We start from the raw sequence: 17389 nt of genomic DNA on the forward strand, positions 1-17389 counted from the left end.
ACTCCCACTTGCCTGGCAGGCAGAAGAGGGAGGTTGGCGTTACCCAAGTGATGCTTCCAGGGTGATGGCAGCTTAGCTGGGAGAGGTGGGTGGAGAGACAGCTCCACTCATTCCATCCCACCTCTCTGCCAGCCTAGTGTAAAGGGAGTTAGGTGGGTTGGACTGTCCTGTTCATCTGTACAAAGCAGTACAAGCACATTTGTAGATGTAGTCCACAGTGTGGAAGATCAGGAGGACTGAGGACAGGATATCACTAAACTGCCCTAGCTCCTACCACTTGTTCTCAGATAGATTTGAAGAGAAAGTTGATTGTTTGCTTTTTTCACAATCTGAGGAGGGGTTATCAACCTCAGGCCCAGGGGCTGAATGCAGCCTTCCAAGCTTCTCTATCCTGGTCCTTGGAACTGTCATTAGGCCACACTCCCTCACTGGCCTTGCTTCAGACTTTCCTCAAGCTCTTTTGCCTGGCTGGAATGTGTCCCTGAACAACAAGAATGCTTCTTGCTTGTCTGGACAAAGTTTGGAGAGATGTGTGGGTGTCCTTTTGCATGCAGCTTACTGAACAAAGGGAAGTGTCAAATCCATTGCCCCACCCACTTGTGCCTCCAGCCCCCCAGAAGGTTGCCTGTGAAGGAATGCAGTTCTCATGTGGAAAATGGTTCCTCTGCCCTGGTTTAGATTCAGGCACTGAAGTTCAAACACAGCTCCTCAGTCCTGTAAATGCACACACAAATGCAAATTCCACTTTCCTCTTCAGCTGATGTGTTGGACTCAATTTATGATAATATTCCTGTACATTTAATACAGCATGGAAATGAGAGAGAGAGAGAGAGAGAGAGAAAGAGAATATGAACTGCTCGGATTTTCTGTTCTATGAACTACTGTACACAAAAGAGTTCTGGTTCCATGTTGACTCTGGCAACCTTTAACGTGGAGTCTGAAGGAAACTGACTTCAGCAGCCAATTGAAATTGAGCCTCTGCCTTTGAAATTAGTATGTCTGGGATTCTCTCTGTTAATCATGCTGGCATTAGTTCACTCATGCCACAATTATTATTTGAGATAGGCACTCTTTTAATAGAACACTTTGCTTTGGCTAAGCAGGTGAAAGGAGCTATACTGTACCACTCCTCTTTAATCACAGCGTAATTGCATCTTGGATCCCAGCATTTAATTTGGAACTTTTGCTAAAAGGTTCCCTTGAACAAATGGAGGTTAAAATAGCAGTATCAATACTTCTTTTTGACGGAGAGTTGGAATTCCTATAGCCGTTAGACAGAGAAATATGTGGATCTTTTAAATACTGCTTCAGACCTTATGTGGAAGAAAGCTTGAGCATGAAATTCTAAATGCAAATTTTCTTGCTTCAGGCTTCAGTTTTAAGTCCAGCGGAACTATTTCTGTGTGCAAATGCCTTTTTGCATGTATGTGATCTGTGAAACTAAAACGGCACAGAATCCCACCCTACCCCACCCCATTCTGCGCACCCTTATCTGTGCAAAGGTAATATTGCAGGACATTTTAATGTCAGAAATCTTTTTATAGCACTTGTTGGTGGGATGGGGGAGATTTATTCAGAGCCCTCTTTCCCTCTCTGCCCTATGACAAAGGCCACCAGATTGATGTGGAAGGAACTGGGGTGATTGTCATGTTCCAAACTTGGTGGAATTTGAGACTTGATTCTAAGCTGCTTCGGGTCTGTCTGTTAATTTAAAGGGGGTTTTTTTGGTCAGTTCTTCAGATGAGAACAAAAGACTTGCTCTGGATCTGCTATCATCATCAGTTTCTTAAAACACTTTTAAAAGAAAAAATATTTTTAATTATAACTAATATCTTCTAGATCTAATAAAGGCATTGTAATAATCCTATGAAAATGGGGTTTTTGAGCACTGGTGTATAAAACTCTACTCAGGTTCCTATATATGAGGGTTAAATCATTGGCATGCTAGATAGTCAATTTAGTGGGGTTCATCTTATTCATTCCAGGTTTTTTGGCTAGGTCACATTATTAAACCTTGGTATATGGGCTGAGGAAAATGGCTCAGAGTTTAAAACATGCTGAAGTGGTCATCAAATGCTGAACAAAAGACAGCAGATCCAGCTTTCCCTGTCATTGCATCTGTTGGGACTTCTGCCTGTAATCTAAAGGCATAGGGCCTATGTGAAAGGATGGACAACTTTACCAATATATACTGAGTTCCCACAGCCACCAGTGGTGTGGCAAATTTGGGTTATGAGATGTGAGTTGGAAAGTGTGGTGAACGAATCACTCAAACATTTTGCAACACTTCAGACTTTCTGCTAATACACACCCCTGTATGTACTCATGTGAATGGACCCTTGTTCTGATTAAATGAAAAAGGTTTATGTAAGGTTAGGAAAAAAATCTACTGGAGGGCAAGGTCTACAGTTCTCAAAGTACAGCTGGGGTCCTGAGGGAAAGGAAGCAGACCTGGCAAGATTAAATAAGAATATTCCCAGATCTGCAGAGATCCGCTTACAGAAGTGTGGGTGTCTACAAAGGACTCTGCTGGGATTAGAGAGCACTGGGATCTTTGTACAAAACCACAGGCCTTTCTCTTTACTTCAGTAAATAAGATTCTTGTTAAATTTATTTTGCTTTTCTGTTGCTCATCTTCACCCTTGCACGACTACCCTTCTAAGAGGCCACTAGCAGAAAGGGACACGTCCTTGTGGGAGACAGTGCTGACAAGGTCAAAATATACTTCCGTGGGAAACTCTCTTTGCCTTGGAACCATGCCCCATAACTGAAACGATATCTTCCACCTATCTGACTCCTCTACCATACAAATTCCTGACGCTATGCTGTTCATATGTAAGGTGAAACGTAGGTTCTTATTATCATACAGCTGTAATGTTTTAAAGCTCATAGCCATGTCCACTGTTTGTGTAGACCATTTCTCTGGCTCAAGCACCTTCCCCTAGAGGCACGGATATAGACCTTTAAAGTTTGCTCTGTGCGATCTTTTGCATGTCTATTCAAAAGCAAGCCCCACTGAGTGCAATGAGACTCGGCCTGTCAACACATTACCAGTTTAAAACAAAGCAAGATCGTTCTTTTTCTCAGTTCAGAAATTAGGTGGCTTGGGGGAAAGCACTTCAAAATGCAGCATTTCATGACATGTCTATACCATTTCCCAAGCCAACAGTGGGAGCACGCTGGGTGCAGAGTACACAGGAGTGTGTGCTGGTCTTACTCCCAGGTAAGTAAGAACAGGATTGCAAATAATCCTATAATAACAGTTCTTTTGTCAGGATGAGGTTTAGTATTTTTAGCCTGTCTAGTTTGAGCCCTGGAAATATTCACATTTTTATCACTAGATAGCCCTTAACACAGCTGGGGGGGGGGATCTGCATAATAAGAAATAACAGGGAATTTTCATTTTGCTGAAAGGCATGGTTCTCTTTCCCAGTGCATGTATTATCAGCGGTATTTAATACAATAAGCAAAGTCTGCTTGCATTTATAGACACAGGCATGCCACCTCAGAATAAATGTGGCATATATGCCATAGCTCCACTATGGGTGATATTTTTAAACACTTTTTTGGGGGGTGGGGACACACAAACCCAATCTTATGAATCAAAAAGTAGAACTGCAGGGGAAAGTCTGGACTTGATTGTTTCTATTTGCAGATATTTTTCTTGTTATCATGGGGGAGCACTGAAAAGCGATACCTCAACCCCATCTCCAGTAGTAGGAAATGCTATTGTGTCTTCCCAAAGGTGTCTCAGTAGGAGAAGGGAAAGCAGCATCTCTTTTGTTTCCCACTCCACATACTTGTACGCCTGTCATCGGAATATGCCCAAGGCCCAGTGCTCAATAAGGTACGGCTCTGGAAATCTGGCTTTCTACACCTATAGCATGGATGGGGAATCTGTGGCACTCTGGATGTTGTTGGACTCCAAGTGTGAGCAGAATGGCAGAGCCATGATGGGTTCTCCCACCACCATAGCTGCACCACACTGACCTCACTGCTGCCTCTCCCAGTAAGCACAGCTACACAGCTGACGCAAGGCCAGGTGTGTGGCGCTGCCCCTCCCATCAGGACCCCTCCTGTTGAACATACATAGCAAGGCCATAGCTGGACCAGTTCTAAGTTACATACTAAGGTCTCTGGACCTCAGGAACCTTCCAGTGCCTCACCTACCAGTCTTGGCAAATACATAGCCCAGCTAATTTTTAAAAAGAATGAAGGGAGTAATTACGTCTTCATCTCTTTCCAACTCAAGGCCGGCCTGCATAAGGTTGTTTTCGTACTCTTCTCTGCGGACTCTCTTGTCATCTTCATGGTAATCCATGTGGGGCTCACTGTCGTGCATATTAACCTGCCCTGCTTTCCCAGGAAGTGGCTGGTCCTGTTTGAGGCTCCGAGGCCCCAGGTCATTGAAATGGATCCGCCTGGTGAGCGTTCTGCTGAAGGAGGACTTCTTGTAGTGGTAAACCAGGATATAATCCACTTTCCTTTTCCCGTCTCTGAAATAAAGTCCATACTTGCAGTTGGCATCAGGATCTTGCGAGAATGAATTTAATAACTGCAATGAAAGGAAAGGAAATGTGTTCAATCATCTAATTTGACTAAGCATTAAAACAATCAAGTATTAAGTATTTCTTTTCAGCCACAGCAGAAATAGCCTGCGCTATCAGATTATGAATTTACTCAACAAAATGTTACAAGTTAATATGTTTGCTGGTTCATCAGTCAACACGTTCAGTTATCAGATATATATGTGTGCAGGTATGTGTTTTCTTGTAACCTGTGCTAGTACTGCCTTTTGCAGTACAGTGGAGCTCTTAAACAGAAAATGCATGTGTAGCCTAAGCCTCAGCAAGATGGTGGCTTCATGTGCCTTCAGGCTATATCTTGGGTGCAACTCAAGATAATTCAGCAACCAATCTGAGGTAACTGATCAACACAAAGTGACTTGCCTCTTCAGCTTTGCACAGTGAACTGGATGTGAACTCATCCTCATGGGGCCAGATCTCAATTTACTACATCCTAACCTTCATAATCTGACCTTTCCAACTCAGAAATACTTGTGTAGATCAACTTTAATTTCATCACTAGTTTTATCCTTCAACCAGTTTGTGAGTTCTCTAACTTTCTGTGCTTTAAACCCGGCTGAGATCCTTTGCCCTTCTCCACCGAAGGCATCTGTGTTTTACTACTGACAAACAGATTAATAATATGCTCAAACATTTGTCACTTCTCTGCATCATGTGAAAAAGAGATCATTTTTAACAGAGATTGAAAGGAGCCAGCTGGTCATATAGCTCAGCCAAAAAGGCCAGTGGACCACAGCCAGGGTTCAGTTTTTTCATTCATTACTCTTTCTCATGGAAAATTAAAATGGAAATGCATTTACCAGTCCTGCCCCCTGCAACTCCATGATAACAAAAATGGATATTGCAATTAAAACTTGCATTGTTAAATGAATATGAAATTCCTGAAATATGTATCTCCAGATGAAAAGGTAACATTTGGTTGTGCATCCAAGTGCATATTCCATTAAAAACAATGTGGTACAGATAAACCACACTTACACTGCATTTGGCTGTACATCTGAATTACATGTTGTCCTTTAAGAAGGCACTGCCTCCATTGCAATCTAAAGGCTCTTTTAGGTGGAAGGAGAAATTAGGCTTGAAAGGGAATTCCTTCCATTCCACACCATTCCAGGGGGGCTTTGGTAAGGCTTGACCACTGTTCTTCCTTGCTTTGAGAAGAAAAATAGATGTTATCTTGTACTGTCTTGTTTTGTGCAAGGGGACATGTGCAAACTCTGCTTTTGAAAAAGACTCTCTGTCCAACCATAGACCACTTTCAACGTTGCCTCTAATGGTGTGCTAACTTCTACAGCATGGTTGCGCCTTGTGCCAGTTGGTAATGTTCGAAGGAAGCAATTATTATGTGAGGAGAATCCATTCTGTGGCTCCTTCCCCATGGCACTGCTGCTTTAGTTACAAGGATAGGAAATTATTGCACAGAATGACCGCTCCCCACATTAAATGGCGGGCGCCCTTTGAGTGGTCACACACAGTCCCCTGGACCCTATGCGGCACCATTAGCACAGGCTTGCCTTTGCCTTCCCCAGGTGGGATACCTGGAGGTCTCCGCTGACCACAGCCAGTTGCCCAATCCCGCCTGGGGAGCCGTTGCCAAGGTGATTAGGCCAGGTAGAAGGAGGGACCACCTGCCCACACAATAGGGGGAGGATCCTACCTGGGAATCATCAGTTGGCTCCAGATCTTCTCCCACCCTATCCACCCTCAGTTAAGACTTCTTTTGCAGGTTAACCTTTTATCCACAGGTATGCGGGCGCTGCTACAGCAAGGTCGCTGTTGAAGGGCCGGAAAGGAATTCTCCTGCATTGGCAGGTTTCCCTTTCCCCGTAGCAAAACATCACAATTTTGGCGGTATCAGGCCTTGGGCAGAATCCTTTAGTCTATCTTTCCTAAATGGGGGTGGCCCACGCCCCCTCCTCTTTGTGGCGGCGATACCAGGGTTCCCCGTTAAAGGGGTTTTGAGGGGAGGCTTTGGCCATACACCTAGAGGTTGTCATTGCTCTCCCCCGCGACAGCGACGTAACGGGGGCGGGCTCTCTCTGCTTGAACATATGTTCTCCAGAGCCAGCCCATCTCCCCCACTAGGTAACCCTGATGTTCCCCAGATCCCCGGCGGGGGACTGGGAGGGATAAATGCCCAATGCCTGAGCCAAGGTCTACCCATATCTGAAGCATAATAAGTTGTGGCCAATTTTAATCCCATAGCACGTTGTCTTGAGTCTTTATTCCACATGGGGGCTGCCCAGGGTTTGGGGGACTCCGCTTGTCCACGCAAAGGAACTGTGGCATGGACTCCTCCCATCACTTTGGACAAGGCTAGTGCAATGAGGCATGCAGCTTCTCCCATGCCACTAAAGGGAATGTCAGCCTCGGACAGCCAAGGGCAGATGTTGCTGTTGTTGTGTCATCCAAAGATCTCAAGGAGGTTCACAGGATAAAAATGTTGTTGTACTGTATACTTGAAACATTAGTGCCACACTCTTGCTAATTAAGTGCAAATCCTAAAGCAGAAGAGGCAGACCCAAGATTAAGTGCAGATGCACTGATAATTCAGTTCCAGCTGTTTTAAATAACATATAAGCCTGTTGTTTTGGTCCCTTCAAACAACCACCAGCAGGCAGGCCAGTGGGGACACACCTGTTCTTTGAAAGGAGTATAGCACTTAGTGCGTCAGCCATTCCCAGGCTAAGTTAGCAGATGCTAGCTGTGCCTCAAACACAGTTTTCCAGCTGGGTAAAGTTGACACCTTAAGACCACCAGAACAGAACAAAGGAACTAGAATGCAAGATGGATTTGTATGGCTTGGGTGGTAAAGACAATACGGATGTTCCAGATCAGGATCTTCATGTATTACACCCACTTTTTCTTAATTAAACAAAGTACTCAGAATTATTCCTTTATTAGGCTGTAAGAGGAAAGAAAGTCATTGATGCTTCCAAGTTTGCATGTGTGGTCTCTCTCAAGAGACCACTTTTATATAAATTTGGCTGTAGTATAAAAAACAGATGCTTCCTTTTGAGAAAGAAAAAACATATTTTTGTGCCATTTCTCAAAGATGTCTTGGCCTCCTGATCTGCAAAGTGTTTTGTTCAAGAGCTTTTAATAAATTCTAGTCTTAGCTGAAGTGACTAAATGCTTTCATAATGTGGAGAGATGTAATTAGTTAAGTTCTAAAACTGTGCCAGGCTGCTGAAGAAGCATGAGAACTACATGAAAGGCCAAACCAGACATTATAAGAGGCACACAGGGATGCCACCACTCTGCGCCTCTTCACTCTATTTTCTTTGTAACGTATAATATAAATGTAATGTCTGATATGACGTCACTGTGCTGATCACATTAGACTTCAATAACAACAACAACAACAACAACAACAACAACAACAATAATAATAATAATTTATTATTTATACCCCGCCCATCTGGCTGAGTTTCCCCAGCCACTCTGGGCGGCTCCCAATCAAGTATTAAAAACAATACAGTGTTAAATATTAAAAACTTCCCTGAACAGGGCTGCCTTCAGATGACTTTTAAAAATAGGATAGCTACTTATTTCCTTCACATCTGAAGGGAGGGTGTTCCACAGGGCGGGCGCCACGACCGAGAAGGCCCTCTGCCTGGTTCCCTGTAACCTCACTTCTCGCAGTGAGGGAACTGCCAGAAGGCCCTCGGTGCTGGACCTCAGTGTCCGAGCTGAACGATGGGGGTGGAGATGCTCCTTCAGGTATACAGGACCGAGGCTGTTTAGGGCTTTAAAGGTCAACACTAACACTTTGAATTGTACTCGGAATATACTGGGAGCCAATGTAGGTCTTTCAGGACCAGTGTTATATGGTCTTGGCGGCCACTCCCAGTCACCAGTCTAGCTCCCACATTCTTGATTAGTTGCAATTTCTGGGTCACCTTCAAAGGTATCCCCATGTAGAGCGCATTGCAGTAGTCCAAGCGGGAGATAACTAGAGCATGCACCACTCTGGCGAGACAGTCCGCAGGCAGGTAGGGTCTTTAAGAAGTACAGGGGGAGGGAAGTGCACACACAAGCTCCCCCCCCCCGCTGCCCCAGTTTTCCATACAGGCTTCTCTCAGACCTTCACACGTTGAAGGTCTGAATGTGACTTCTAAAGATACTTAGACAGACAATACTGGCCTAATGACGAGTGGTGAATAAATACCCAACCTTTTTATGCACCATTCAAGGGAACATACACCATATACAGCATGGATTTAACCAATAAGTTGACACTATATATAGTTTCATTTTCAAATGGTGCATTTTCACGAAGCCCTTCTAGTCGCTAGAATCTAGTGCCCCTTTCTGTGGCAGTATCTGAAATTCAAAGCCCTGTCTTGGGTGCCATAGTTCAAATCTGGACAAATTTCTGCTCCCAATAACCCATATCTACAGATGATTTGAATCATCTTTTAAATTTCTTTAAATGGTTGTTTTTAGCTTTTTTAAAAACAAGAATTTTAATGTTTTATTGTATATTTTTGTAAACTGCTTTGAGGTTTTCTTATACACACATGGTATATAAATTTTGTTAAGTAAGAATAAACAAATATGTAGCATTTTCCAAGCTGAGAGATGATGTCTCTGACTTCTGCTTGTACGCATACAGCTCTACAACCCTCTTTGCACACTGTGTGCTCATTCACTGGAGTCACCCTATAAGTCTTCCCAGTGTTTATACTTGTACTTGGGAAGAAACAAACATTCACCTTCTTGCTCTGACATAGGCACACTGAGCGACTCCCAGATTCTTGCCCTGTAGGCAACTAACTCACAAGCAGACAAAGGAATCAATTCTTTCCACTGTAGAGTTTTCATCATAGGAGTTTCATGTGAAAGAATTAATTAAAAAAACGAACTGCAATATGACATACACCCCTAAGATTATGTTTCCATGCTAGTCCCAAACCATTATGCCTCTGCAAGTCTAGTTGCCTGCTGCATTATGCATTATAAGCAGCCCATTTTTTAAACTGTGCCCATCTAAAGAAGTTCCAAAGGTGAAAGATTTGAATAAACCTGAAGGAGATAAATACCAATAAATCTGTATTCAGTAACTGATCCCATTTATACACATAATTACCAACATGTGATTTTGAATAAAAAGACTTCTTCTTCTTCTTCTTCTTCTTCTTCTTCTTCTTTTATTTGTACCCCACCCAACTGACTGGGATGCCCCAGCCACTGTGGGCAGCTTCCAACAGATTTAAAAAATAATAAAACATCAAACATTAAATATTTCCCTATGCAGGGCTGCCTTCAGATGTCTTCTAAAAGTTGTATAGTTATTTATCTCCTTGATATCTGATGGGAGGGCATGGTGAATATTTTCTCACCACAATTTGAAAAGCCAAATCTCAAAAGGCAACTCAGTATTTGTTAATATGTTCCCTAATGGAGAAAAAAAGTTCTGCTTGTAGGACATTGCTCGAGAACAATGACAGAGTCCTAATTATCCCTTCATCCGAACTTTTTTCACTTGCTTACTAGTGCCAAGAAATAATCAACACTGTTTGTGGTCATTGTAATTCTTTTACATACATTTGCAGCACAATCCTGTGCATGTCTACTGAGAAGGAAGTATCACTGAGTTCAAAAAGGTAAGTGGGCATAAGACCTGAGCCTTCAGTCTATACTTCACTGTCTATACTTTTTGAATTTAATTCCCCTATACAAAAGCACATGACATAATACATGTATTAGCTTTTAAGGTGCTGCAAGTGTCTTGTTTTTGTAACAGAAGGCTCACATGGCTCTCTTCCTGGACATCGATCATACGTTTGGGATCCTATTGGTTTGAGGTTTTCACTTTTTTATGGCTGCATAATATGCAAATGCCAACAGGTAAACTTCCTCCCTCCCTCATCACAGCATTTCTATGCCAAGGAAAATTTTGCCCTCTGCAAAAGGCATGAAGTGAGATATTAGAGGGACAGAGGCTAATCCTTTGTGCGTTTGTGTGTGATAATATCGCTAACATTTTAATCTCAATGCATATCTGGGAACAGCTGCCTTGAGGGTCATTTTAACAGAAATATAAATGATTTTTAAAAAATTAAGATATACTATTTCGAAAATTTCTTAGTATAGTACTGCAAGGGGCAGCTGAAGGCAGCACAAAAACTTCCCACAAAATTTACATTCAGCAATGCAAGTATGTGTGTGTGTAGTTCTGTTATCTAGACTGAAATACCCGCTTAAAAATGCACTGATTAAAATGAAACCTTCTCATTCAAGCCCTCATTAGGCAGTGAAATGCTGTAATGTTTTTTAGCGTCAGACATCTGAAACAGTCTTACTTTTGGAAGGAATACTGTACAGTGGAGTGCACAGTTACAACCCTGGGGTTATAAGAGGCAAAAGGACAGAGATCACAGACAGGATTATGTTGTTAGCAGCTAGATATGTCAACAAATAGGTGAGAAGACGCCTCCTCCACTCACCGTACTCTCGGTGCGAACGTATCCTATATCTTCAATAGCTCTGATGTTGATAATGTGGATCCCTTTCTCGTCAGCAGGTAGCGTGGAGTATTTTTCATTCACCCTCATTGTTCTTTCATTAGGAGAGTCTCTGAAATCTTCTGGCAGAAACTCCACCCCATGAAATGAACCATCGGTGTCTGGAGGAAAGAGAAACAGGTTGTTTTAAAGCCTTTCATCACTTCTCATCCACAGTCTCTCTCTCTCACTCACTCTCTCTCCACCATCCAGCTGGAACTTGTCTTGTTCCAGTCAGCATCTGCCCCTGTCTTTTGTCTCTCTTCCCACCCCTTTGTGGGAAGAGAGACAAAAAAGTACCTCCCCTGCCAGCTTTGCCTTATGCTCCCCTGGTTCTACTCAGAGCGCTTCTGAGCTTTCCCCAGGTTTCTTCTTGACACCAGCTTCCCTAATCAGCAGCACCGTAGAAAGGATCCTGTGTTTCAGGATATAGGCACCACCAATGAACTATTCCAAATTGCACTGGCAGCTGAGCGAACTGGATTTCTAACTGATTGTTTTAGCAATAGCCATTGCAAATTAATTGGTCTCAAATAAATAAATAAATAAATAAATAAATAAATAGCATTTAAAACAAACACCAGAGTAAGACACACCCACAAAACACATAGCATGCCAACCTATTAGCATTACCATTACTTATGTGAATTCTAAATATATGTAAGGGAAACAGAATCCTCACAACCAAACATGTTGGCAGTGCTGTCAGTTTGACAAAACTGACCACTTTAGATGAATGTCCCCTCCCCTCAAAAGATTTAGCTCACTCACCTAGCCTGCAAACAGGTGGCTAGAGTTGTCAAAACTTGTCCAACTTTTTGTTTGTGTGTCATTCCACTCCAGCAAGGGGCCCTGAATGCCCTGCCCTGGGTGATGGATGCACATTCCTTAAAAGCACATGCAATATCCTTTGGCATGTGTGGACTACTGCATGCTGATCAATTTGCTGGATCATAGGAAGTAGGTAGTAGCTTTCAAAGATACCTCAGTACTCAGTAAAGCTAAATATGCCTTGTAACACTGTCCTGTACATTTCTACTCTAAATTGAATGAGATTCACAGATAAGTGTATTGCAGCCTGAGTCTATAGTGCCTGGATTTTAAAGTACCGGGAAACTCTGTTTCAGCTTCAGCTGAAACTTCATGCTAAAGGAGTCATTCTGACATTACAAAAGACTTCAGTCCTTTGTACAGAAAAACGTTAATACGTGGATTGACTCCCTTATTAATACAGAACTGAGGAACTGACTTGTACAAAATTATTTACACGCCAAAATCACAAGCTAAATTACAAGCTAAAATGTGTGTGTGTGGGAAAGATTTATATATTGAAAACTTCAAATGAAGTGTTCCCAGCTAACTGCATTTTGGGACTTTGTCTAAGCCCAGTTTGGGGAAGTATGGGAATTGTCTGGAACTCTGTTCAGATGAGTCAGTTCTATTGTATAATCCAAAACAACTGTCCATCTGCCGGTGTGTACACCTGAGCCCATAGTGCCATCACCTTTGGCAATACATGACGTAAAGCAGAACAAATATAGCAGCATAATAGGCAGGGAACCATGAATCCTCTTTGTTATGGATAGCAGAAGAGATGTGAAATGTAAATATCTCCCATAATACAATATTGTATTAAGCAGAAGCACCACTTCAAGTGAATTTAATATGAGGAGAGTGCCCACAAACAGTAGGTGAATGCAAATCCCAAGATTTCTATAATCAGTGGCTTATATAGTTACTGGCCTCATATGGAAGACTGAAATGAAGCACTTTCCTTCCTGCTCTCTTTGTCTCCTAAGTCCAGTGTGTTAACTTTGGATGTTTTGAGAATACAAAATGCAAAGTACCACTGTAAATGTCCTTATGCCCCTCTGTTTCTCTGGTCTTTGCTTTATCAGAATCAGAAATGCAGGCAGGGTAAGATCAATAAGTAAACCACCCAAGCTTTGTTCACCTTACCTAAGATTTTCTCGAAGCTACAAACATGAGTCTGACCAAACTGAGGGAGGCAGTGGAAGACAGAAGTGCCTTGCGTGCTCTGGTCCATGGGGTCACGAAGAGTCGGACACGACTAAACGACTAAACAACAAGATTTTCCTCCCAAGGCAGGAGTTCCAATTTGTGACATTAACTTTTCCATTAAAGGATGAGATGTTGTTTTTAGAATCAAAAAATGTATTTAAAAACGACTACTACTAGGGGTAGATGGTTCCACTCTACCAATCCTGTGGTCCACCCACATGATCTGACCACCTAAGATTCCTTCTGGCTCAGGGTGAATTTTTCAAGATTACTATCAACTTCTATTATACTTCTAATAATCCTGAAAAACAAATCTCCCTTCAGCTGTTATGACTGTGAGGATGGAGGTTGCTTTTAAGGACACCTCATCTAACAAGGAAGGTTGATTATGTGTTTCAGCATCCAACAGAACACCTCTTAGAAGGTACAGTCCTGAATGATATGTACAGAATGAGATGGTCTAATGAGGGTGGTGTCTGAAAAGATCCCAGTCCAGATTAGACATGCATAACTTGCTTCTCAAATGTCTTTCCCTCCATGAAACACAAGTTATGGATGACTGCCAGGCAAATCCAATTATTTAATAACATTAACTGAGTTTCACTATGATTAAAGAAGAAGGGGCATTTCCTGGTCCTTGTGTCTTTAGTGAGAACTTCCATTAAGGATTCCAGTTCCAGTGAATAAATGATCACTATTAATAACTCTCCCTTCCAAAAAGCTGTCTTTTACGCCAGTGCAGCAGTGGGAGGAGAGGTAAGCAGAAGGAGAAAAGTTATGAAAATCTACAGTGATACTGTGCCTCCCTGATAGGTCATATATTCTGAGTTTTATCCATGAAAGGATAAAATGGAACACAAATTTGGCCAAACTGGACGCCTATGTTCAGGCACAGGAAACGGACTCATAATAAGAGACTTTTAACTATTTCTTCAAGGACTGCACATAGGAACACAGTGAAGATAGGAAACTCTTTTATACTGAATTAAACTACTGATCCATCTAGCTGCAGGCGAGGAGAGTGCTGATACACTCCAGTACTGCTTGCAGGCTTCCCACAGGCACCTGGTTGGCCAGTGTGAGAATAGGATGCTGGACTACATGAGCCACTGGCCTGATCAAGCAGGGCTCTTCTTATGTTCTTAGTTGTCTGGAACACCTGGAGGACACAAGCTTGGAGAAAGCCCATCTACATGGACTGGTAGTAGCTCTCCAAGGTTTTAAACAAGAGCCTTCCCTAGTCCTTGCTGGAGATGCTGGGGATTGAACCTGAGGGCTTTCAGGTGCAAAACCTGCGCTCAACTGCTGAGCTAAGGTTCTTCCACCTGCTTGCCTATCTTTGCATCCATTTTCTACATTACACTACTTTAACATGTCTCTACATTACATCTCTCTACATTACAATCCTTTAACATGTCTGTCCTGAGAGAATTAGTACTGGTGGTTCAAGAGTGGCATAGCATGCCCAGTGGAAGACAGCAAGTCACCTACATACGGATTCTGAAAAAGAAAAGCTTAACTGACACGAAGAGAAACTGGCAAAGCTTCAGATATCATCTTAGATGATTAATTTTTCCTTCCCTTTTCCTGTGGTGGTGTACCAAGCACTGACTAATATAATAAAATGGTCCTTCATTTCTTTTTCTTTTTTTTTATTTACACCCCGCCCATCTGGCTGGGTTTCTTAAGAGTCATAATCTAAAAATATCCAAACTTCATTTCTGCTTGTATAGAACATATGGGGGCAAGTCTGAAAATACAATGGCAAGGTTCCATTCCTGGCAACTGTACTATCCTCCACTGTCCTGCTTTTTTTGCACTATAGTGTGACAGTATCCGTCTAGATGGCAATAATGTAGTAATACTGAAGAAGTATTGGAGAACAATAAATGAAGTTCTCCAATGATTTATAGACAGTATGTCCAGTATAACTACATCACTAATGCACCATTATTGGGACAATAACGTGTTGCAGATCACACCAACAAAAAACACCACCAGTCTGGAAGGATCCTTAGTTACCTCCTGGAATGTTTCTTGGAATATGAAGCACATATATTGCTAATATGGGTCAAGTCCACGATCAACAACATTCAAAAGCTCCCTCACATAAGGATCCCTTCTATTTATATGGGCTGTCAGGCTTCTCAACAGCCACTCACCTGGTCACCTGTGGGAGAATAAGAATAATGTCTAGGTGACATGATGACCAGGTGACCAAGAAGGGTGCAACTGGGAAAGGGCTGTCTCTATTTTCCTTCCAGGCTGTTGCCTGGCAAGCTAGAAAACTTCTTCTTTCTTTCTTTTGAGGGCTAGTAACATTTGTGGATTTCATTGCAAGGATGTGTGATGCCTCTACCGTCGCGTCCTAAGAGTGTGATGCAGAAGAATGGCTTGCAGGTGGGATCTGCTCCCATGTTGGCAGGTGCCTACACAATCAGAGCTGCCTGTGATGCACATAGGATAAGGTGTACAGCACAGTGAAGATAGCATGATTACAAATCCATAGTTATACAGGAACAAGCTAATGCTGTATTAACAAATGGACCACGGAGTACAACAGCAGTAACTGTAAATGACAGTGTGTAAAATAGCCCTGTTTTGCTGTTCTCCTGCCTTTTTAAGGAATTGGGGTTCCCTGGTTATCTCTTAAATCTAGCAATCCAGCCAAAGCCTGCCTGAGGGCACATTTTTTATATATGCTAAGCGGACTGTGGGAAAGAATGATGTTTGTGTGATGGCAAGTTCCATCAGGCAATTGATATTTGCAATAAAATAATCAGTCATTACCTTTAAACCTAACTGAGATTCTGATACCAAGATAAAAGCACAGCTAGCTTATTTAACGAATGCCTAATACTCAAATTCAAATACTGGACCTGCCTGAAAGGGTGGTTTTGTTTTTGTTTTTCATGACCACTGCTTGGTTCAATTAGCATAGCAACTAGCATTCCTAGGTTTAGTTGCTGCATTCAAAAAATATACATATGGCTGAAAACTACAGCTGCTGTTGCTAACAATTTTCTTACATTTCCAGGGGTACAGTTAGTCATTTTAAGACTGAACAGTCTTACAGGGAGGTGAGCTGTTTAGGTTGTGATGTGTATTACTTTAAAATGCCTCTCCCCAACATAGTAGTATTACTTCACAATGAAATCAGACCCTCTGTGTTTGGTGGGGCCTTCTTTCTTCAATCCACTAAGTGAGGTCCTGGACCAAAGACCTGCTCTGATGGAACCACCTTCTATTTCAAAATATCCCCAACCACTTCTGCCTTCCCAGTAGCTGTCACTGCCTCCCTTCCTCTTGCTGCTCCTTGGGAACTCTTCATATTCCCACTTCTCTCACTCACAAGTCTCCTGCTGGCCTGTTACTTCCTCCTTCCCACTCTGATCCACAAAGCCCAGAGAAACCTGCTTTCCTCAGCCTCCCCCACCCCACAAGCTCTCATCATCTCCATTCTAGGTCGGCTTTCTCCACTCCATTTAGCCAACCTTGAACCGAAAAAGAACGAGAAGGATATTAGTCTCAAACCACAGCTGGGTGGCTCCTGTATTCAGACATTCTATAAGGAAGTTACTTTATACGGGGAGGCCATTGGCTTACATAGCTAAGCCTGGCTTTCTCTGGTTGGCGGCAAATCTCCAGCACTTTCTCAGCTTTGCTACCTGAAATGCTGTTGTAACAGGAAGAGGGTAGGGGTTAGGTCTGGAGGCCCTTCCATGAAAAACATGTTGCAAAATCAGTCTTCATTTTAATGTACTTTGGACACATATGACATTCACACTAAATTCAGAGACAAGGAAACACACAGAGCAAGCATGCAGGCCTTTGTGACCAGATCAAAAACAATACTCCAGACTGAGTCAGTCTGCTGTATGTAAACAATTTCAGAACAGACCACTGACAGAAACCTTTACTCACATTATGGCTATAGAGAAAGCTGGCTTCTCCTATCTAAGCAGCATTTGTTCCCACTGTAAAGATTCTGCTCAAAAAAAATGATGCCTGAACAAAGTATTGAAAAGGACATTCACCTTTGAAAATAAGTTGTTTTCAACATGCCCCGAGCTTCCTCTTGAAAAGCTTGCTAGTACAATGGTAAATCTAAAAAAAGCCGCATTCTTGTGTTTAGGGGATAGAAGCATGAGTTCTGCAATAGTTTTCAGTTTTAAAATTCCACACCAATATTCATACAGAAAATAAATTCATGACTGTGATTTCCCTCCCTCTCAAATCCTTCTGAATAAAAGCTGAGTTGTCATTTCTGTA

General features: G+C 42.4%; 1 protein-coding gene across 5 annotated transcripts in view; it reads right to left on the reverse strand.

Moving 5' to 3' along the window:
• ANO1 (anoctamin 1) overlaps nucleotides 1-17389 on the reverse strand; it is a 139863-nt gene that overhangs the window by 67423 nt on the left and 55051 nt on the right. For all 5 annotated transcript variants that reach the window (XM_080982961.1, XM_080982960.1, XM_080982962.1 and 2 more), the window contains exons 2-3: nucleotides 11039-11217; nucleotides 4229-4555 (exon numbers count right to left, since the gene is read on the reverse strand). In XM_080982961.1, the coding sequence (XP_080839087.1) occupies nucleotides 4229-4555; nucleotides 11039-11217 (506 nt within the window). The remainder of the gene's footprint in view (nucleotides 1-4228; nucleotides 4556-11038; nucleotides 11218-17389) is intronic.

The sequence above is a fragment of the Podarcis pityusensis genome (genome assembly GCF_964106645.2).
Source record: "Podarcis pityusensis genome assembly, chromosome: 1".
NCBI lineage: Eukaryota > Metazoa > Chordata > Lepidosauria > Squamata > Lacertidae > Podarcis > Podarcis pityusensis.